We start from the raw sequence: 24500 nt of genomic DNA on the forward strand, positions 1-24500 counted from the left end.
TTTAATTAGTGTCATTTCACTGTAAACAAACCGGGTCTGAAGCAGCAGCCAAGCATTTCTGAATCAGTCCCTCAAAAGTGGTCTTCAGAACCATGTGCTCCTCAGGGATTGGCTTCTTGGTGATCTTCTCAGACGGTATGGACTGAAGTGGCTGAGAGAGACCACAGAACAGAGTAAAACCACTAACATGCCTCCAACAAACATTTAGCAATAAAGTTTTTTTTTTAATTGTACATAAACCAATACCTTTATGACGTCTCCAATTGGTGCTCCAGGCGCCCCTTCCATGTTGCCCTGAGGCATGCTGGGGTTTCTGCCCGGGGGTCCCAGTGGCTGCTGCTGGATGGGGCTGAAGGTGGCTGGGCCCACAGGTTGATCTGGACCCTGTTGTTGCAGCTGAAGGGTCTGCATGGTTTGGGCAGCAGGGACCTGAGGGTCTCCTAGAGGGGCCATGATGGGTGCTGTAATGGGGGCTGGTGGAGTGAAGTTTTCTGGAACCTGGAGACCGAAAACACAGGATGAAATCAGGAAATCAAGCCTAATCCACGTAGATTAGGAGCAAGCAGCCGATCTTCAATCTCACCTTCTTCTTTTTGGGAGCTCGGTTGAGTGCGGGAGGATCGTTCCAGCCGTTCTGAGGTCCTGCAGAGGAACAGAAGAGAGCATCTCATTTTGGATTTCAATTGGTGGAGCTGCACGGTCCGACCTGCTGGACCTCTGAGAGGGTAATGCCAGGCGGACGTCAGTTTAAGCTGTTATTGAACATTACATCATACTGATTGGAATAGGTTCTTAATCGCAACAATTGCAGGACTCGACACTTAAAGATTTATTCTGCATGCACCACTGAACACAAGAAAACAATCAATTATACTGGACAGCTAACAAAATACAGCATTTTAAAATTTACAAGCATAACGTGACGTTTATCATGCTTACCATGCAAATGCAGAGCAAAATGATCGCTTATGCCCTTGAATCTATTTTCAGCCAATACTTGATCATTGTATATCTAAATGAGTGATTATGCATTTTAGAAGTACTTCAGAAAAACAAAATAACCACTGTGCAAAATTCTAGTGAATCTTACTGATTTGTGCAATTATTTATTAATAATTCGAGATGGACAATTACAGTCCTCTATGTTAGATTGTTATAACTCCCTTCATAAATTCACCTTCCAAAGACCAGGCCGAGTCTTGATTTAATCCTCCTGCAAATATATAAGATAGCTGACGCATGACGTGTCCATCAACATTTATTAAGCAACATGAAGATTTTAGATTATGACTTAGATTTTAGAAATGAATGTATGTAACTCGTGTAATAAACAGCACAGGTTCACCACTGGTAATCATTTTTAACCGTGTGTTCAACTCAACTGATCACCACTTTTAATCACCTTTTTGTCTTTACTAGCTCAAAAATAGCCCTGCAAACAGCCAAACAATGCTGTTTAAATGAGTCTGCAACCCTACCTGTAACAAATGCTATAATGAGCAAGAATCTCTATGTCAAAAGTTTGAAAGATTTATGGTTTTTAATATATGTTCCAATAAATGTTGTTTTTCCAAAGTTTCCAATAAATGGAAAGTCCCCCCGCCCCAAAAAAAAGTATATTTACCAAAAAATGTTTTTACCATTGATAATAAGAACCAAATCAGCATATTATAATTATTTCTGAAGATCACGTGACACTGAAGACTGGAGTAATGATGCTGAAAATTCAGCTGCGCATCACAGAAATAAATTAGTTTACAATATATTCACATAGAAAACAGTTGTTTTAAATTGTAATAATATTTCACAACATTACTGTTTTTTTTGGCGAGCAGAAAGGGCTTTTGACCAGTAGTGTGTCTCCAATATATATACGAAACACTTGATGAATTTCATCAGTTACAGCTTATATGTCTCAGATCTGGTGCTGAGTGCAGACCTGTTCTCTGGGAGGCTGGAAACAGTGCGGGTTCAGTCTGAATACCTGAAGCTCTGGCGACCGGAGGAGGAAGATAAGCCGTGGGCGACCCCGGCCCACCGTGCTGGAAAGACACGCCAGAAGAGAGAGGAGGAGGAGAGAAAGGCTGGCCTCCCTGAGGAGGCCCAGAAATCACAGGAGGAGCTGCTGGCTGAGAGGAGGCAGGGTGCATGAACTGTGGAGGATAGACAGCAGCAGCAGCAGAGGAGGGTGGAGGAGGAAGAGGAGAGGCCAGAGACGAAGAGTACTGAAGAGGCTGATAGATGCCAGGAGTCCCGGCGGCAGGCATGAACTGCTGAACCTGAGGATAGTCTGAAGATCATGAGGAGAGGAGACAACAGGCAGTTAGTGCAGTTAGTCATTTATAGAGTCATTTCACATTACAGCCACAGTTATGAGTGTGCATATATTAATAAACAGCTTTAGTGAAATGATCTTTAACCGTTAAAGGGATAGTTCACCCAAAAATGAAAATGACCCCATAATTTACTCACCCTCAAGCCATCCTAGGTGTATATGACTTTATTCTTTCAGACGAATACAATCAGAGTTATATTAAAAAATGTCCTGGCTTTTCCAAGCTTTATAATTGCATGTTGGAGGATTTCGATATAAGCCAAGAGGATACTGGTTTTCCTTTGCTCCTATAAACAAACGTCGGTTCTCGCGAGACTAGCATATTCTCACCGAACCTTACGCTACACATGTCCTACGTCATCTTTATGACCGTTAGTGCAAGCTACAGAAAAGTGGTTAAAAAATTTAAATATAGATATGTTTCTTACATAAACGCAGTGATTCGCTTCAGGAGGCCTTTATTCACCCCCCGGAGCCGTGTGAGGCACTTTTTATTATGGATGGATGCACTTTATTGGACTTATTTTGGACTACTGACAAACAAGGATATTTTTAATATAACTTCGACTGGATTCGTCTTAAAGAAGAAAGTCATATACACTTAGGATGGCTTGAGGGTGAGTAAATTAAGAGGTAATTTTCATTTTTGGGTGAACTATCCCTTTAACACACATCTCAATACATACTGAGCATGCAAAAGTTCATGCAAAGATTTTACAGCAGCCAGCATCCATACAAAAATTCATGCATTGCTTAAGTTTAATCCTTGTAGGTGAAGTCTGTCATTTCTGCACCACTAGTTGTTTTTACCGAGAACTATATAGAATGTACTTTTTTAATGAGTGTAAAGTAACTACTCATTAAAAAGTAGTACCTACTCAGTATGCAATTTCGGACACAGCCAGCAAGTCAGTGGTCAGCCATCGGTCAATAGCCGAGTCCCAATTCAGAGACTGCATTGAAAGACCAACTGCATCACCGCGGCACGCTGAAGGCTTTCACAATCTTCCCAATAATATCTAGCGATTCAACTTGGTCAGATTTCACCATTTTGAATTGAAAAAAGCCTAAATCATTTACATGATTAATTTAATGTAATTAGCAATTGAATGTGATGAGACAAGAATCATAAACAGAGCTGTTTTCTGCATAAAAGTGATATGATGAGGAGTGTAAGTTTTATTTAATTTAAAATAAATAAAAAAATGGGGGGGGGGGGGGGGTTATTAGTTTCAAATAGTTCAAATGCATTACTTAAAATTTTATTTTTTCTTTGTTTTGTTATTCCCTTAAATCCCTTTAAATACTTAATATAATAAAAAAGATTATTATGTTTGTGGGGAAAAAAAAAAGTTTGGTAAAAACAGGCCTTAAAAAAAAATCACACCGCTGGTAAACTGACAAATCCAGTGATGTTTTGAAAGAGCCACGGAGCCAAAACATGGACACTCTTCAGCAACTCAGCTGATGAAAGGCTGACTTATCTGTCCTAAAAGGGCCGTAACTGTGTCAAAACTGGAACTGAAAAATGTGGAAACTATACCAATTTTCACACTCTGAGCAAAACCCATCATTCACAGGACATATTACAGTCTCAGAGACTTAAATTCAATTATAATTTTGACATTTGTGACCCTGGACCACAAAACCAATCATAAGGGTCAATTTTTAGAAATTGAGATTTATACATCATATCAAAGCTGAATAAATAAGCTTTCCATTGGTGTATGGTTTGTTAGGATAGGACAATATTTGGCCGAGATGCAACTATTTGAAAATCTGGAATCTGATGGTGCAAAAAAAATCTAAATATTGAGAAAATCTCCTTTAAAGTTGTCCAAATTAAGTTCTTAGCAATGCATAATACTAATCAAAAATTAAGTTTTAATATATTTACAGTAGGACATTTACAAAATATCTTCATGGAACATGATCTTTACTTAATATCCTAATGATTTTTGGCATAAAAGAAAAATCAATAATTTTGACCCATACAATGTACTTTTGGCTATTGCTACAAATATACCCCAGCGACTTAAGACTGCTTTTGTGCTCCAGGGTCACATTTGTAGTTATTGCATTTTGCATGTATGTAGCTGGGATAGGAGAAAGCATTGTAGTAGGACCTTTAAGCTCATTTAGTGAGAGTTTTCTAAAGTTTAGTGGTAAGAATGAGGAATGCAGTCATGATTTCTGTGATTGCACACTTACTCTGGTACTGCTGGGAGAACATGAACGCAGCGGAGGCAGGAACGGATGCACTCACTGGAGACTGAAGGCCAAAGGCTGGAGCTGTGGACTCCACCTGAGGACAGAAGAGACAGAAACCTGTTTAGACTGACATGTTACGTGTTGAGAGGAAGAAGCGTGATCCAGCCTGCCACCAACACTAGAGAGGTGCAAAATATATAAAGGTGCTTTTTATATATAAATGTTATTATACTACACTATAGGCATGTGCATCTCCGTAACCGAGGCCGATGCGATACGCATCTCGATGCACAGCCAACGATACGATACATTAAAGATATGAAGCAGCTACCGATGCAATGTGATACAATTATATGCCGATGCAAATCGGTGAATCTTACCATCCTTCCTACACAAATCTCTTTGCTGTCACTTCTGACAGTTTATTTCTGACTAAATAAAATAATAGCTGACCCTAAAACTTTCAAATGACAGTGTATATACAGTACAATCTAGTATTATTACACCGTGTTATCAGATAGCATGTTACTCTTTACATTACACTGCATCTGCCAGCTAAATATCACTCATCACCCACAATATTTACATAAAGAACCCAAAGAACTAATGCCTTTTGTCATGAATTTTACACAAGGCATATTTTATACGTTGATTCTGATACACAGACGTTCAATATATCAAAAATCTAACGTTACAAGCCATCAACTTAGTCAAAACAGGACACTCTTGACATCTCTGGCTTTATAAAGTAAAAAACAAAACAGCTTCAGCATATCTTCAACAATCATGAAAACAGATGTGAAGGATTTTAAAATGATTGTCAACACCACTTGAGAATCCGTCCAGCTGCTAATGAAATGCACTACAGTTTAGGACAAAAGACAAGCATGCAGGTCAGTCTGGTATTTAAAGGAGACATATTATGCCCCTTTTTACAATATGTAATAAGTCTCTGGTGTCCCCAGAATGTGTCTGAAGTTTCAGCTCAAAATACTCCACAGATCATTTATTATAACATTTTGAAAATGCCTATTTTGAGTGCAAGCAGAAACACGCCGTTTTTCATGTCTGTCTCTTTAAATGCAAATGAGCTGCTGCTCCCCGCCCCCTTTTCCAGAATAGAGCTGCGCCATTACAGATCGGACCTGCTAAAAACATCTGTTATGGTTCTGATTATCATGTTTATCAGTTTTGCTCAAACTTTCACCATGGCATTAGAACTAGTTCACCGTTGACGCTTGTGAAATCAAAATAACGGCGCCGTGGGTGGAAACTTACAGATTAAGGGGCAGTAATATTATAATGAGATCCCTTTACCACGTCACCAAAGGAGCGAAATCTGACGCGCTCCTTTTTTCAGACGCTTGCAGAAAAAGGCTTACCAAAACAAAGTTACTGGGTTAATCTTTTTCACAACCTGGAAAAGTCAGATTTTCATGATATGTCACCTTTAAAGGTTGGAAGCGGTGTGTATCATACTGTAATCCTCGCACAACTGCACTGCGTCAGGGGAACAGAAGAGATTTGATGATAATCAGTGATATTAGGAACTTATTAGATCCATAAACACTGGAGTAACATCATACGTAGCGAGTGAGACTGCTGGCAGATGCACATTCAGTCACACCGTATTTTACGGAATATAAGATGTGTGTGTGTGTGTGTTTTTTTTAATATCTTTAAAAAAGCATCATATGACCCCTTTAAGATCAAGCACACATCTGGATTTGTGTGGAATGAGAGAGGAAAACGAGGAATACGAGAAGTTTATTTGTATACTGCATTTGAGATTCAGTTTTGCTTGAAATAAATTAGTTTTGGCTTGAGGTTTAGAAGAAATGTTGTTTATAATGAATGCCACTATAATTTATATTTGTTTTATACTTGTATTTTAGATTCCCTCACTCTACAACAAATCCTTTAAACTTAACAGCATTCAGAACAGAACAGGATGAAAAATATATGTTTAGTGTTTATAATGTTTGTAGATGCTGACCATTTTACATTATTTCTGTGATTTATACACTGATGCGACTTGTTTTTTTTCTCTTTCTCTTTACAATGCAAGTTTTACGCAGTGTGACTAATTTTGCTGGAAAATATGGATTAAATAGGTGAAACTCTACATTAGACGGTAATAACGTAAAAAGAGAGGATATGAAAGAAACGGATTATTTGTGTGACAAAACAAACATCTGCATTAATGAATGAATGAAGAGAAGCCTCCTCCACCTGCAAACTCTGGACTGATGAAAAAGGAGCTCAATAATACTTATTAATGCTCTTTAAATTCTTCTAAAAATTACTGGAATTTATTGGAATCAGCCAATTCTGATATTAGAATAGAACTACATGCTTTTTTTTTTAGAAAGTAACGTGGTTTTGAAAACTCCAACTCTAAAGCATAGAACCATAGAAACCATTTACTTGATCAAAAATTCAGAAAAAGTTATATTGTGAATTATTGCAATTTAAATATAGATTTTAAATACATATTTTAATATGCTTTAAAGTATAATTTGATGCAAAGCTGTATTTTCAGCATCATTACTCCAGTCTTCAGTGTCACATGATCTTCAGAAATCATTCTAATATGCTGATTTATTATCAGTGCTGGAAAACAGTTGTGCTGCTTCATATTTTTTTTTTATAACCTGTGATACTATTTTCAGGATTTAGAAAGTTGAAAAGAACAGCATTCAATTAAAATAGAAATCTTTTGTGACAGTATACACTACTGTTCAAAAGTTCGGTGACAGTAAATTATTTTATTTTTTGAACGAAATTAATACTTTTATTCAGCAAGGATGTGTTAAATTGACAGTAAGTGATAGTAAAGACTTACACGGTTAGGAAAGATTTATATTTTGAATAAATGCAGTTCTTTTTAACTTTTTATTCATCAAAGAATCCTGAAATAATATCACATATTCCCCAAATAAAAAACTAAGCAGCAAAAACTTTTTCAACACTGATAATAAATCAGCATATTAGAATGATTTCTGAAGATCATGTGACACTGAAGACTGGAGTAATGATGCTGAAAATACAGCTTTGATCACAGAAATAAATTACAGTTTAAGATATATAAAAATAGAATCCCAGTATTTTAAATTGTAATATTGCATAATATTATTGTTTTTTTTGTCTATTTTTGATCAAATAAATGCAGCCTTGATGATCATAAGTGCCTTCTTTAAAAAAACATAAAAATAAATAAAAATTGAACGGCAGTGTATATGTAGAGACGAGTTTGCAGGTATGAATCTTGTTCCTCAGTTTAGAAAAGCAAACAAATGTGTCTACAGAAAAATGCACTTATAATAGAAGTCACTGGAGTAAACTAGAAAAGGTACATTTATGTTCCTGTGGCACAGTGGTAGAGCATTGCGTTAGCAGCGCAAAATGTCGTGGGTTCGATTCCCAGGGAACACACATACTGGTAAAAAATGTATAGCCTGAATGCACTGCAAGTCGCTTTGGATAAAAGCGTCTGCTAAATGCATAAATTATAATTATTAAAATTATTATAATTATTAATTATTAAATTCATTAAATTATTATAATTATTATTAATTACATTACTGATTAAACCCAAATGCAACTCACATGGAGCAAACCCCGCTAGAGTTCGAGCGATAAAACAGAAGTCAGAATACGGCAGCGTAATGAGCGGTTTGGAGTAGTGGTCTACCGATATGGGTTTTTTGACAGCCGATGCCGATATCTTGGAAAGCAGGGTGGCCGATGGCCGATATAAAGCCGATATAATTGTATTTATTTTAATTAATATTTAAGAAATTTTAAATCATTTGAAAATGGATTAAATTAATTTGTAAAATAAACATACTTATAGACTACTTTAGATGACAAAGTATTTTTCACAAATAAATATTTAATAAAAATATAATTAAAAAGGAAGTAAACTGTAACCAACAGCACTCAGTATTCTGGGAAGTTTGTGTGCATTGAGAATCATATTTTTTTCAAATAAAGCCAAGGTAACACTCATTTACATACAGCACACAGTGAAAATGACATGAATATGACAGTGGGCAAATGCATAAAGCGCAGCATAATTTGAAATCACAAATGTAATGTTTAAAGCATTCGATTTGCATGGACCGAAAATCACGCAGAGAACACGCGATCATGCAGGTCACATGCACACTTCACAAGATCTCACAACTGGATTTGACTAAGTTTGCAAGGTTTGTGAAATTAAATTTTCATTAGTCATTCAAAGATTTGTTTAAATACTGTAAATGCGTATTTGCTGAATGCTGACGGCAAACGAGAAAGTATGTTTGCCTTTCTATTACTAACAATATAAAAGCAATCGTTATAATACTTTTTGTATTGTATTAATTCCTTTGTTTAACAGTTCTGTCTGATTATTAGACAGACTTCTATCCGTTTTAGACAGAACTGTTAACGACGACAGCGAACAAGAGGGAGAATGTGAGCACTGCGTGGTTCAGGCGCTACTGCTCAGCGCCATCAAAATATAAGTCCCGACTCGAACGCATCGGCCAAACAGAAAAACTTATCGGCCAATGCCGATATTTGAAAAAATGGCAAATATCGGCCGATATATCGGTCGACCACTAGTTTAGAGACTCAGCAGGCCTGTGGTTTTGCTCATGCGGTTAGCATCTGTCAGTGTGAGCAGCTCTGTGGGTCTGTACCTGCGGGTCAGCGGCAGGCACCAGCGGGTGAGGGACACTGGGCAGAGCTGTAGGGGTTTGGTTACTCCAGGACGTGACAGTAGAGGTGGATCTACCCTGAACACAACACAAACACAAACACACGCTGGTATCGGCCGCTGGTGAGTCAAACAATGCAGCCGCCGGGTGTGAGCGTCTCTGGTACCTGCTGGTAATACTGAGGAGGTGCAGCGGGGACCTGTGGAGGTTGAGGTGGAGGTTGTGTGTATGTCTGCACTGGTGCAGCGGTGGGAAGCGTCTGGCGCATGTCCTGCATCCCAGTCACTGCATGCTGCTGCTGACCCAGAGCTCTGCTCAGACGATCACGCAACTGCTGCACAGCAACCTACACAAAACAAAAACCATCCGAGCTGACATTAAAACCTAGAAACACAACTAAAATAGCAAATAGCAACAAACAGTGCCCATAGCACATGAGAGACTCTATTCAACTCTATTTGACAGCTGATTTTCAATAAAATTTCAGGAATTCTGATCATGGTCGTCATTAAATTTAATAACTAATTAACAGGTTAATTAGTTATTAAACATTAATAGCGCAAAATGCATGTCGAGTACTCCAAAAGCCCTGTTTTTAATTAATAATAACTTATATAACTGTAATTATGAAGTTTTAGTATTTTACCATTTAAACTGTTTAAAATTTTCAGCCCAAAATGGCATGCATTGAATCATTTTTGATGCATACCAATAGATGAGTTTTAAGTAGATTAACTGAAGCTGTCAATTTGAACTGATTCATGGAAATGAATCAAACTTTCTGAATCTATATCTATATCTTACAGCTCTTATAATTGAGTTGCAGAACTAAGATCGCAAACCTACTCCAAAAAATAATTCTTCAGGAAACTTAATAGTCTCTTAAAAGCACATTCAAATCTAGCATCGCTGATTAATTTTATAATGGATTGTGATAGATTTTGAATACATACCCAATGCATTTTACTATTATTTATATACTACTGTAATATTTATTTATATTTTAAATTACCTTTTATTTTATATTTTAATTTTTAATTTCAGTTGAACTTTTAGTTATTTTTACGTGCTTTTATATTTTTATTAGTTTTTGTTTTTTAGCTATATAGCTTTGATTTTTATATCATATCATATAATTAATTTTAGTAATTTTAGTACTTCAACTTAAACTTACTTTATTTCAGTTAGTTACCAAGGCAGCATTTCATAAATATTATTGTTCATCTAATATTTAGGTTTTATTTTAGCTTTATCTAAATGAACAAAACACATTTTCTAATAATTTTAGTTAACAATAACAACACTGACCCAACCAGCAAAGGTCGAAATCCTTGTTTTAGCAAAATAACTGCATGTTATGCAAGATGTGCATTGCCTCGCTATCCAGGACGCATTAGTATTTTCCCTACAAATGCAGTCACATGTGCAATCGGATCATTTTAGACCACGTTTTTAGTGCTGACCACTATTGAGAAAAACACCAGGTGTGATTAGAGTCATTATAATTTGATATAGAGTTCTATAGGAAATAATTACACAAATTATTAGCAAAAGCAATAGTAGTTCAATATCAGGGAAGCTTTCTCTTGTGTGACCATCTACACTACTTAAGGCGCAATGGTCACCTGCTGAGTGTTGGTGGGCAGGTAAGATATGGCCGTCTGTAAGCTGCCCTGTGATGCCAGCAGACTGGCGTACTGATTCATCTTCACTGCCAGCAGTGCACCCATATCAGGAGAAACACCCCCCTGAGCTCTCAGCACAGCTCTCTGCAGAACCACCACCTTCTCAACCAGCTCCTACAAACACACATGACAACAGCACAGTTAAAACAGCACACTTCTTCAGACTTCATACTGTGGTCACACTAGGGCTGTCAAAATGGCTGAAAAACTAAATTCGAATTTTGTACTTAAATATTATCAATATTCGAATTATATTCAAATTTAAAAGGCATAATTTCAGTTAGGGGGGAAAAACCTCTCTCCTGAGGCCACAAGAGGGCGCATCGAGCAAAATATTATGCACGTTTCTTCAAAGCATAATAAAATAACACGACTATCTTTGAAAAAAGTGCATAATGTTTAAAATAATGTTTATAAACCTTATATAATTAAAGTTGCTTAAAAAAATTAGAAACAAAACAGCATCATGCATGTATGTATAGTTTAATACAAAGGACCGAAAACCAATCACAAAGAGTACTTTCTTCATTTAAAAACTTGAGATGCGGAAAAACCGCCATAAAGTCTTGAGACATGTTTTTAAAAAGTTTAACTTACATGAATTTTATTTTTACATGGCTTTCTAAACATGCGGTTCTCTTGTGCGAGCAGCGAGTGCAACGGTGATAGACGTCCCTCTAGAAAATGTGATAAACATGCATTCTGTGTGAACGCCGGTTTGGTTTCGGTTTTGACGTAAGCAACATCATCTCCGCATTGATTGTTCTCTTTTTCCCGCAATATATGAATGAACAACATAGCAGCGCCGCATCTAGTGGGCTCAACTGGATAGGCTAACAAAAGCATTAAAATGCAACGACACTTACATCATCATCGCATCTCGCGCACCACTGATAAGGCTGCCTGACGCACACCTAAAATTGAGTGTGGATTTTTATTTTAAATTCGACGAATATTCAAAATTTGAATTTTTTTTGCCAACCCTAGTTCACACACATGCAAAAACACAAAATCACAAGCAAGCTCAATAAAAACAGGTCTTGCTGGAAAACAGGATGGCCTGCAGTTTTGGAGCAGTGGGCTGCTGGTTCCCGTCTCACCTGCAGTGCCAGTGGGCTGCTGGAGTCCTGAGCTTTGGCCCAGTAGGCCACCAGCTGCTCTACTGTGCCTGCGCAGATGTAGCAGAGACAGGCCTGAGCCTGCAGCGCCATGTCCTCAGTAGCCTCCAGCCTGGAGCCCAGCAGACCTGCACCAAAGAACCCAACGTTCACATTCAATCAAATGTTCACGCACATAACTACCCTTGAAAACATTTGTGGAGTAATCAAAAACAGGGCTGGACAACCTAGCAAGCAAAAATGTATATTGTAATATTTTTTCAAACTTTTGACAACATTCAATATACAGTGGTGTGGAAAAAGTGTTGGCCCCCTTCCTGATTTCTTATTTGTTGAAGGGGGCCAACACTTTTTCACACCACTGTATATAATCAGATATTAATGTATTTGCTCTGAAATGGCCTAATATATAATACAATAAAATAAAACAGTTATTGTTTTCTTTGTTTTTGACCCGTGTAACCTTGTGTTCTAATACATCAGCTATTATGATACCAAATCTTTAGATAACGATTAAATTTTGCAATTCTCAATTCCAATTTCAATACCACAACAAAAACTACTAGCCTAACTAATATAAAGTTTAAACATTATAAAATTCATATAAATAGTCAGTAATAAAATAAGAACAAATAAACACATTATAGCACAAATTAAATAGTGCTTTACATTTTTTTTCAGGTAGATCTAACAGTAGACAAACTGCATAGTCTTCACTGTACAAATTATAGCTTGTTAAAGTTATTCAGTCATAAGCAGCGACTAATTCTCTCTTTTCTTTGTTCTGTGATTCACATTAATGACACAGAGAGCAGCAGGTTTATTAGGCTGCTGTCACTTTAAGACCAAATGCACAGATCCAATATAATGACACATCTGATTTCTTTCTGAACTGTTTATGTTCAGACAAAACATATTTTGACATAATTTTGTGTGTATTTGTGTGCAAGAAGATGTGAAAGAACTTCATTTGGTACTCGGCTCTCTCTGCGTGCTTTGGGTGTGTGCGCACAGAAAACAGCGCAGAACACCGAACTGAATGATAGACTTGATCAGACCAATGACGATTCTGTCAGCTGTCCAGAGCATTTTTAACACTGGCCCCAGGCCATCTGGCAATCCTTATTGCTGAGCCCTGATATTATATAATTATTCAATAAATAATAGCCAACAAAATCATCGAGAATAGGGATGTAATGATTCATTCAACTCATGATTCGATTCGCGATACTGATTTCACGATTCAATTTTCTCACGATTTTTTAAAAATAATTAGATTTAAGACAAATTATAAATGAAAAGGTGTCCTTTTATTATTGCTTGGACAAAATGCTGCACATTTCTTTGTGAAACAGAAGCATGTCAATTAACAAAACTAAACAGAAATTTTAAAACAAACCCCAAATCTAATCAAATAAATAAGACAAAAAAAAAAACCTCTTCATATAAACAAAGGCTTTGTCTGTGCTCTTTCCATTCAAAATTAGAGGCAACCACTGCATTTGAATCACAATCCAAACAAAGATGCTGAACGCAGTTTTTTAAATCTAAATTAGATTGTATAATTTTACATTTTAAAACAAAAACAGAATGCTCTGACTTTCATTTTGTGAAACTATACTTCATAAAACATCTGCACGAAACAAATACAGCAGAAGCTCTGAATGAGACGCAGATTCACTCTCTGACAGCAGGTGGCGCTTCTGGAACAGCAGCGATACGGAGTTTCCTTGGCTGTAAACAAAGCAGCGCAGCGCTTATGAAAGCTGCTTTATTAATATGCATTATACAGAAACGAGATGAAAAGAAAATATAATCTAAACTTTTCTAAAGACAGTCAGTTCCCCTCAGAGAAACATTCATATAAACTCCCACCCCCAAAAGTATCACGATTCGTTTAATATCTCAACCGATTTGAATCGTCACATATTTGTATCGATTTTCAACCGGCTTGCGGTGAATCGTTACATCCCTAATCGAGAATATATTAAAATATTCAATATATAACCCAGTGCTATATGCGCCTGTAGAAGAGATTCTGTACACTCGACTCACCACATAGCGAGGAGAACTCCTCTGGCTTTGCGTAAGTCATTACTGCAGCCAGAGCTTCCTTCCAGTTCTGCAGGTCACATGTCTCCAAAATGTCCAACCAGTCCTTCATCACCACAGCGCTAATGAGCTAAAACACATTGAGATCCGGCATTAGAGCTGCTAGAGTACATGTCAAGACATGCAATTCAGATAATTCAACACATCAACTACTGAAGTTCCTTCAGCAGCACTTAAACACTCAAAACACATCTGAGAGACTGAATTGAAAATTTAACATCATTATTAAACCAAAGCATTCCATGTGTTTTGGACGTCTGCATAAATATTTTATTAAATCTATAACTATAAAAAAGGAAATGGGATTGGTTCTTAGTCGGGTCCAAAGAAAAGAAAAAAACATATATGAGAAGGACAGATCTCTCATTTGTAATAACTCCTCTAACAGAAGACACAGTAATGGCAACACATTAGAAGCATGTCTACTGTGGTACTGCATGACCTCACCTTGGAGATTTTGCTCTGCGTTTTGGTGAAGTATTTCTTCTGAGTCTTTGCCAGAAGCTCGGGACCGCCAGCAATAGCCAGGATGATGCCGTCAGCCATTCGGTTATCATGCAGACAGAGGTTAACAGCAGCTTCGTAATCGCCAGTCAGCAGAGCTTGTGTGATCAGCCCATCAATATCTGAAGCAAAAAGCAAGCATGGAATCATTAGCACAAAATTCAAGTTCCTTTAGAAGAATTTGACTCCCAATTTTATTTGATCAATCAACTTAGGTTAGATCAGTCAGAAACTTGCCCTGGCTAACTTTGAGGTTAATGGCGTCTGACGCAGGAGCTGGAGTCACTTCTGTGTTGTACGTCTCCTCAACAGCAGGTTCTTCATCTTCAAAAGGAACCTCATCTAGGTCAGATGTCTCGGTGGCAGGCGGCTCTGTTTCCTCCTCTGCAGGGCTTTTCTTCTCGACCTCGATAAGAAAAAAAATACATGTAAATGACAGTGAAAAGCATTCGCATTGTTTGACAACACTTGACATTCCACACAATTCTACAAATTTTGAATGTCATTTTAAAAGCAAAAAACAAAACACTTAAAAATAAAAGCAAAACCAAAGTGTTTTGAACACGCACACAAAAAAAAGACTAAGAAACTGCCTACTTGAAAACATTCAAAAACAGTAAGTACACTAATAATCAGAGTAACAAATTACTTGGATTAAGATTGGATTGAATTGCTTTCAATCTTATTTACATGGCATTTTTTCAATTATTACCTAAAAATACAGTACTTTTGACCACCTTTTTAAATCACTATTCATATGTATCCCAACCCACAACACAAAATATTACATTTAAATAGGCCTGTTGGTTGTCATTATATTTTTTCTTGCTTCAGTTACGAAACGTTCACCAGGGTTTCCATAATTTCTCAGAAACAACTAAAATGCCTCTATTCTGGTGCTTCAAACTATTAATAAAATGCATGATGTTCATGTCTTGTAAAACCAAGCAAAAACTCTGTCTCTGAGGTGCGCAGAAGTGCATTTATTTCTATTTCGCCAAGTTTCCCAACTGCTTAAATGCATCATCAGAGACCGTTGTTCCACCAGAAGATTGAGTTAAGACATTCTGATCACAAATTACAAGGTCAATTTTTTTTTTTATTAAACATATGCAGGACTTCTACAAACATTTAGTCCATTTAAACACCATTCCTTTCTTACAATAGACTGCAAGAAATGTGTAAACAAGCTAATGATTAAAAAAAAACTTGTAAAGCTAATAAAAAAAAAGTGCAATGTGGAGCAATGGGATATCAACAAGAACATAATCTTACAATGCCCAAATGACTACATGTTAGTCAACTAGCAGATGGTTTAATAAAATCATGCTGGTTCTCCATGTGCATGCCAATTCCCAAGGTGGCAGAAAAGGTGCATGCATTTTACCACAAGACTACACGTTCTACGTTTCAAGTCTTGGTTGAGGTTAGTCGCAACACTCAAAAATCTACCACAAAAAAAGCTACCATGCCAGCATTCCTGCGTGAGATTTCAGAGAGTAGTTTGTTTCTCCCTCTATATTTTTCTCCCTCTGTCTTGTCAAGTTGAATGAACTAAATTCCAATGATATTATACACAGTTACAAAGTAATTCTATCACACAGGGATGCAGCAACAGGAGGCTCTAGCAGCAGCAGCATCACTGGGCAGGTTGAAGGTACCTCCTCCACGGGCGTCTCCTCTTCAGCCCTGGATTTATTTGGGTCACCACTAGCAGAAACCTCCTCAACATCTAGCACAGGCCGGCAATCACTGGCTTTCAGAAGATCAGTCTCAGAAACAGGATGTTGTGTCGTCAAATCAGATTCTAGTGCAGGTGGTTTGACGTCAACTGGAGCTCGCCAGCTCGTGGCTTCTTGAGGTAAGATATCCGGAGAAAGGCCAAGAGCAGCCGGCGGCTGAGAGCCACAAGGTGGCATCACATCAGATTCTGGCTGTTGTAAATCAATGGTAGGTTCTTGTACAGATTCAAGAGGTCCAGCTAGTAACGGCAGTGCGACACTGCGCCAGATGCTTGGTGGTTGACTGGCACAGACTGTTGAAACTCAACTGGTGGTGCACATGAAGGAAGAGACTGTTGTGGCACCATCGCAGCAGTAGATTCAGCTGGGAACAGCAGATCTGAAGATCCCAGATGCTGACAAGTTGAAGGTGCAAAGAGGGGCACTGGCTGTGACTGCTCTTGAGGTTTGACCATCATATGACCAGAAGAATCAACCTGCAATGTGACAGCAGCAGGACAAGCAATGTCCACTGGAGGTGTCTGCTCATAGAAGGTGGGGTGAAGCCCACTGAGGGCTGTGACTCAGGTTTCTGGGTTCTGGCACCGGGGATAATTGTGGGCTCATGCAAAGGTGCATTCACAGACTGAAGGTTTTGATCAAGCTTTGGAGGACTTGCATATTTTGGCTCGAGCTGAGGCTGAGCCGGCACAGCAATGGCTTCAGATTCAAGGACTAATTGAGGCTTAGAAACAGGGTCAGGCACAGGGTTCGACACGGGAGCAGGAGTGGGATGATGGTGAGGTATGAGTGAAAGCTTCACACACCACAGTCAGGATAAGATGGAATGCAAGCGAACAATTTATGCATAGAAGAAGTGACGTTAACATGAAAAGCCAATAAAGTACATTACAAGCATTCGAGAGATTTCATTTTTTTGTCACTGCATTGCAACCTGTCACTGGTTTACAGATTTCTATATTAATGTTTTTGTCATATTACAACCATTGCATTGTCTATAGAAATTGCGGCTTTATTCCTTGTGAGATGCAATTACTGTAAATTACTGCTTTTCTGAAACGAGCAAGCCTCAATGACGTATTCAGCCGACAAATGAGACACAGCTACAGTGTTGTCATAGGTGCATTCAGTAGTTCTTTACGTAGCATTATCAGGGTGCAGATACCTATGCGAAAAATCCACACCGAGTGTCTCACCCTCGATAAAAATGGCCATTTGGTGCCCCAACGGAGACGTGACAGTGCCCCATGCAGTCTGCATGCTCTGTGTATATGGAGTGGCACTACTGGCCGTTAGCATTGCTGTTTTTCATGTACTTTAAGTACAGATACCACAATTGTGTCAGCCACTGCAATGCCATTTATGGACGTGATTCAGCATGGTCATCTCTGAGTTTTATGCAAATTATACCAATTACAGTGAGTGGTCTACACAATTCCCTTACATGTCCAACAAAAAAATAAGCAACTTGGCCATCACTACTCAGGATTTTCTCCATAATTAAATCTTTCCACCTTGTTGCATGCAGTACTGTTGTTTCTGCTCGTTTTGTCTGTCAAACTTTCTGCTCTCTGAGCGTCTCTGCTTCTTCGGCCATACAGATTGATTCTCCCGTCGTCTCCACTGGTAGGATAATAATAGAGGTCCATAATCTAATTTACACCCTTCACATCAGCAAACAGCACTTATCTACACAGGTGGCAGATTCTCTTTGACGTTTGGTGAAACACTGCAAGTCACATTATTCATACACTTTTCAAAGAAAACTATGAGTACAGCCTTTGAGTGAATATCATTCAGATGACTCTTGAATTTATTTAGTAAGGTGTAAATCTTTTTAAATTAGCATTCAACAGCTGAATGCTCCTTTAATGTTAGTTGCAGATTTGACAGAACACTCACAAACCATTCAAGCACATGCTTATATTATAGGTCTTATAATTATGTAATTCTTATAGTGCAAATAAAAATGGCAAGGGTCGGCTAAAAATGACTGTTTCTGATTGGCTGGCTGGCTACTAAACACCTGCTAGGGGTCAGGGAGCAAGCTTTTATCAGTTTGCCAGGAGACATAATGCTCTTTACAAGTTTCCATGTTTCTACAATGAGTGTCTTAGAAAAAAAAACTGCATTTGCCAGGAATTTGCCAATCATGCACTGAAAGATTACGATTAAAGAGTTCAAGGGTTGATTTCAAGGTAGTTGTTAATACAACTATTTATTCCACTTTGTTTGGTTTATTGATTAGAAAAAGTGTTGAGCCGCTGAAGGTTTTTACTGTGCAAGTATCGTCTCCTCAAAAAGAGGAAGTTTCTTTTGACTTCCCCTTGCTTAGAGGGAAGCAAAACAGTGTGTTGCTGTCTTGTTTTCTATAATGAATTAAAGCATTAGAACCAAGCAAGCATCTTCCTGTTTGGTTCTCAAAAACCCAGTGCAAAGTCAAACAGGCTAAAACTAAATGCAGAGGTTACCTGAACGAGTCCAAAACAGAAAGGTTTAACCGTTAGCTAAAACACAATGACTGGTGCACTTACCACATCGGCCTCATCAGATTTGCAGTTCCTTTCTAACGCTGATGCAATCTGAAAACCACAAGCAAAACTAATCAGGTCCTATACTCTAAGACACAAAGAATCAGATTTCCACACTACAAACACTGTGAACACACAGAAATACCTTTAGGGCGAGCTCTTCCTTCTTGTATCCCAAAAGCTCCAGATAGTTCCCTCGTGCATCTTCTTCAAAGTTCACCTGAGCACATAAATCTATTGGTTACAACTTCAATAAATATTTGGCTAAGTAATACAAGTACGACAGCTTATAACCTACTCTAGTGTCCCACCTTCAGAAAAGACCAGACGGTCTTCTCAAATTCACTCTGAGCAGCTTCAGTCTTGTTTTGGCAGTACTCATGGAAATTTCCTGCAGTGAGTGTCACCTGAAGTTGGTTCGATCGATCAAGGAAATCTGTTTCGGTCACAACCTGACTGATATGAACCACATGGGCAGCAGTCTGCTGGGGCTGCTGGGCTGCTGGCTTGATGTTGTCCAAAGTGACTAGTTTTCCACCAAACTGCTCACAAAAAGACAAAAGCTGATTAAGAACAAGCACACCATGTTTAGGGTGTCTAAAACGTACAATGCCATATCTGTGGTCGCTTACAGCAAAAGATGCTCCAACTGGTCTGCGGATCCATTTGGGGGGTTTCTTGAGAGGTGTGACGGTGCTCTGGGACGTGGCGGTCTGAGGCAGCTGTAAAGGCGGCAGCATCTTGCCCGTACCAAAAGGATCCATATTTCCAAATGAACTACTTAACTGTTGAGCCAAAGAACATCAGCAGCAACTGTGAAAAGATCAAGCTCATGAGAAAGTTAGCTTGTATTGAGAGTTCAGTTGTACCTGTTCGGCCTGTAAAGTAATGGCGTTGTCATTGCTTCCTCCCATGATGGAGTAGATGCTGATATGGCCATCGAAGGCAGCAGCAGACAGCACAGCTGGGTTTCTGGGGCACCACTGGATGTCAAAACACCACTGAGTACTGGTAGGCAGCTCATACAGGACCTGATTGAAAACACATCACATGTTACACCCGGTAAACTTTTGGTGGCACCTCAGTGTTCTTCAAAGGACTAAGCTCTCACCTCAGCCGTGTTGGGGTTCCAGCACAGGATCCGGTTATCTTTCCCACAGCTCAGGAGCAGCTCTGGATCAGCTTCACTCCAGGCTATGGCCAAGACACCTCTGAAAGCACACATAGCGACAGATGAGGACACAGAAAGACTCAAGGAGGGTAGGAGCATCTGCTGATGTTTATATCTACCTTGTGTGGCTCTCCAGCACTTTGAGAGGGGAGGTGGCAAAGCGCAGGTCCCACATTTGGATGACGGGCATTCGGTCATCTTCAGATGCCAGAACCAGCTGAGTAGCCACCTCCGGGTTCCAGGCCAGACCAGAACAATGCATCTGGACCACAACACAAACTCCATCAAAATCACATGCATCATGAACACTAACATGGTACTCCGTATCAGACAGTAATAACGACATAGGACTACAATCTACCTCAATACACAAGCATATCCTAGCAGTACTATGGCAACTAGGGCTGTCAAGTGATTACATTTAAAAAAAAATCTAATTAATTACACAATGTGGTGATTAATTAAAGGGATAGTTCACTCAAAAATGAAAATTTGATGTTTATCTGCTTACCCCCAGGGCATCCAAGATGTAGGAGTCTTTGTTTCGTCAGTAGAACACAAATTATGATTTTTAACTCCAACCGTTGCAGTCTGTCAGTCGTATAATGCATGGCAATGGTAACAAAATCTATGAGTAAAAAAAACATGCACAGACAAATCCAAATTAAACCCTGCGGCTCGTGACGACACATTGATGTCCTAAGACACGAAACGATCGGTTTGTGCCAGAAACCGAACAGTATTTATATCATTTTTTACCTCTAATACACCACTATGTCCAACTATGAGCGCGCGGGTTTAATTTGGATTTGTCTGTTCATGTTTTTTTTACTCTCATAGATTTTGTTACCATTGCCATGCATTATGCGACTGACAGACTGCAACGGTTAAAGTTAAAAATCATCATTTGTGTTCTACTGAAGAAACAAAGTCACCTACATCTTGGATGCCCTGGGAGTAAGCAGATAAACATCACATTTTCATTTTTGGGTGAACTATCCCTTTAACCTAATTAATTGCAAATAAAGAAATTACCCATTATTGGGTTAAATGAGAACTTTAAGGCTACAATGGCATTAACTGTGGAACATCAAAGATAACTTGAGAAATGTCTCAGTATTTTTTTATACTGTGAAAGTCAGTGGCAACCTAAACAGTTTGATCACCAACATTCCTCAAAATATCTGCTTTTATGATTTGAAAAAAAAAGTCAGAGGTTTGCAACAACATGCTGGTGAGTAAATGATGACAGAATTTTCATTTATGGGTGAATTATCCCTTTAATAGTTTTTTTTATTATTAATTATGAAATATACCGTTTTTTAATGAAATGAAGCTCTAACTAAGAAGCTAAAACTGCCAGTAGGTGGCGGTAAATGTCTTAATGTGTAAATCATTGAGTCATTCATTCATTCGATTCATTCGAACAGCTGATTCATTCAGGAATGAAGTAAATGGCTCTCTGTATGAATGGGTCATTGAATCATGGTTTACCCGATTCATTCAAAACACAGATTCATTCAGAAACTAATCACCTCTGTGTGCTGCTCAGAGACACTTTTTTCGGTAATATTTTTGTTGAAAACAGAGCTAAAACAGACAATATTGTGCTGCCAATCAACTGTATGAAATGTAAGATGACCTATGTAAGTCTGGGGCGGGTGCATTAACTGCATTAATAATTATTTTATGTGTTATTTCTTCGTAACTAATTAATTAAACGTACACATTAACTCAACAGCCCTAGTAATAACATGATACTTTGTCATTAGTGAAGTACACCGAATTATTTTATTATTAGGAAAAGTTTAGTAAAATCAAGGCAAAGAGGAATAACTGCACAAACCCTGTTGCTGTGATCGCTGACTTTGATGATCAGGTCATTCTTTCTCAGATCCCAGACCGAAGCTTTTCCGCTGGGACTGGCTGAGGCCAGGATGTGCTGCACCTGTCTGTTCCACGCAACACAGCTGATGTCCTCTAGGGGCTAAAAGCAACAACAAAATCAAAACCAGACAGGGGTGGAGAGTCCAGCCCCTAGATACATGTGGGCTCTCTTTTCTATGCAAGTCTATAGGACTTTTTGGGCAGGCTTTCCATCCACCAGGCCAAAATCTGATTGCTTAGAAAAGCACATTTGCTCTCAACCTTTTTGCCTCCGAGGACCCCCATTGTTCACAGCAATATTCAAAATATTCAGACAATATCCGATATTCCCTGTTCATTCATTAAAATAAGTAACTGAAGAAAGTTTCAGAATTCCAGAAGTTTTAAGAGCTAAATGTTCTTCATGGATATCACTCTTTTAACTAATTCCAGTCGTTTGTGATTTACTGGATGAGGATTTATGGAAATATTTTTTACTCACAATTTCTACCCGATACAATATTTTAGAGCCCAGTTTTAAGATTTCATTAATTTACTTTGATTTACTTTTCCATATCTAATAATCACTTTTGAAACCAGGCTTCACCATATATCTTTCCAAGGCGTATGAACCCTGGTTCTTCAAAGAAAAAATAAGTCGCTGAAGGTGTGAATTTAAATATGAAATATCTTGATTTTTAGTGAATTTTTAGCTTATTTTAAATTATTTTAAGTCATCTTGTGCCATGCTTTTTTGAGAGCCACAACTACAAGCAATAGTACAGCGATGCATTCCCATGAAAACACTATTGCAAGGACGATGCATCTGCCCAATGTTTATCAGAAAGGAAGAACAAAACTAGAACCCCTGCTGGAGTGCACATGAGATCTGTACCTGAGTTTTGGGTCCTGGCGTCATTGGGGAGCTCAAGTTGTTCAAATCCCAAATGTAGATTTCTGACTCATTTCCCCCAGAGGCCACAAGGTTTGTCTAAAGAAAAAAAAAAACTGTCACCGTCACGGAAAAAATAACAATTCTTGCACAAACTGACCATAGAATAAGAATGTGGTTTGGGTAATTACCTGAAACGAGTTGACGTCGAGAGCTCTTACTGGTCCCGTGTGTTTCTCGCTCTGGGAAATGATCACTTCACTGTCTCCAGCAATGATTTTGGAGGCGTCATAGAGGATGATGTTGCCGTTCTCTCCTCCAGCGATGAGGACACCTGATGGCAAACTCTGGTCTTCAATGCCATGTGGACCCCAGACTAGTTTGTGGTATCTACAAACAGAACAGAAAGGTTACTGAAAATGAACACTCACCAAGTACAAGATGAGAGCATAAGACCCTGTAATAGAACTGTAATAGAAATTGCAACACTAAATGGTTTATATTAATAATGCATCAAAAAACTAAAGAAAACATCTGCACTGAAAGCTAAAGAAACAAAGCACTGTTATCAATGCTGGCATTTGTTTGGTGGTCACTTGGATGAGATCATTGTAAATCATTAGCACATAATGTGAGCAAAACGCAGCACCTGTGTGGAGAGGAGAAAGAGCCGCATGACTTCATGGCTAAAGTGGGATCAGACAGATCCAGCTCAAAGATCTCCAGAGACGCATTGGTGCTGAAGGTGGCATCGAGCTGCTGGGCCGACGTACCTGAACAAACATTCATCAATGAGACACATTAGACCAAACAGACGTGTCAGGCTAGCGCCATATTTAACAGAAATGAAAACGAGGCTGTGAGTGACTGACGTACAGTGAGTTCAATGTATTGTACTGTTAATTAACAACAACATACAAAACAGCTTTCTGAAAAAACTTTCAGTAGGCAAAAACGACATAATTCAGGTTTGAAAGTTGTGAGCTGTGAAGATTATGGGATCTAGGACCTTTATACAGTGCGTGCCATTACAAAGACTAAGTCTTAAGTCTTTTTTTATTTATCATACAATTAACAAAAGCAAAAAAGGCCTCTAACACTAACTTGCTCTATTCTTTTATTCTTTCACCCGCATTAAATTCAGTATGGCGTCTAACCCGACTGAGGTCTATAATTAGACTTTTCCCCCCCAGACTTTTGAGCAATTTCCAGTTGCATGTGATTATTTTTAAGAATGAAATTCAAACTGATTCAGAATCATTTAGACTGATTTGTGAACCAGTTCAACAAACCCATTGAAAAGTACTGACCACAAAAACACAAAACAACAACAACACTCAGACGTCAACATAACTTGTGAGCAAGTTTGATTCTACAATAGAGCAATATCACAAAACATGTCAAATCAAAAAGTAAACTTTTACTGTTAATAACTTTTACAAATGATTAATTAGTAATTATATCATATCAATATCAAACTGTTCATTAACTACAAATCTATTAAGCAATTTCATGATCCTGTAAAAAAAAGGTATTGGTGTTCATGTTTACTGATCAGTTCGTGCAGGTGAAATTCCTCATGTTTGCTGTACTGTGTTTGATAGGAAGAGTTTGGAAGCGTCTGGAG

At 38.3% G+C, this 24500-nt stretch overlaps 1 protein-coding gene across 7 annotated transcripts in view; it reads right to left on the reverse strand.

Annotated features, from left to right (window-relative positions):
- Positions 1-24500, reverse strand: part of LOC107683464 (protein transport protein Sec31A-like) — a 28757-nt gene that overhangs the window by 3563 nt on the left and 694 nt on the right. For 2 of the 7 annotated variants that reach the window (XM_016479518.1, XM_016479517.1), the window contains 24 exons: positions 23523-23646; positions 23065-23263; positions 22877-22972; positions 21962-22102; positions 20235-20377; positions 20056-20155; positions 19814-19975; positions 19577-19729; positions 19256-19486; positions 19090-19164; positions 18948-18995; positions 14909-15077; positions 14615-14793; positions 14111-14237; positions 12038-12183; positions 10878-11051; positions 9419-9598; positions 9235-9330; positions 4547-4640; positions 1940-2290; positions 1178-1213; positions 584-642; positions 247-498; positions 32-151 (listed from right to left, as the gene is read on the reverse strand). In XM_016479518.1, coding sequence (XP_016335004.1) covers positions 32-151; positions 247-498; positions 584-642; positions 1178-1213; positions 1940-2290; positions 4547-4640; positions 9235-9330; positions 9419-9598; positions 10878-11051; positions 12038-12183; positions 14111-14237; positions 14615-14793; positions 14909-15077; positions 18948-18995; positions 19090-19164; positions 19256-19486; positions 19577-19729; positions 19814-19975; positions 20056-20155; positions 20235-20377; positions 21962-22102; positions 22877-22972; positions 23065-23263; positions 23523-23646 — 3455 coding nt within the window. The remainder of the gene's footprint in view (positions 1-31; positions 152-246; positions 499-583; positions 643-1177; positions 1214-1939; positions 2291-4546; positions 4641-9234; positions 9331-9418; positions 9599-10877; positions 11052-12037; positions 12184-14110; positions 14238-14614; positions 14794-14908; positions 15078-18947; positions 18996-19089; positions 19165-19255; positions 19487-19576; positions 19730-19813; positions 19976-20055; positions 20156-20234; positions 20378-21961; positions 22103-22876; positions 22973-23064; positions 23264-23522; positions 23647-24500) is intronic. The other 5 variants (XM_016479520.1, XM_016479522.1, XM_016479521.1 and 2 more) reach the window with 5 other exon arrangements.

The sequence above is a fragment of the Sinocyclocheilus anshuiensis genome, unplaced genomic scaffold (assembly GCF_001515605.1).
Source record: "Sinocyclocheilus anshuiensis isolate Anshui unplaced genomic scaffold, SAMN03320099.WGS_v1.1 scaffold2151, whole genome shotgun sequence".
Taxonomy (NCBI): Eukaryota; Metazoa; Chordata; class Actinopteri; order Cypriniformes; family Cyprinidae; genus Sinocyclocheilus; species Sinocyclocheilus anshuiensis.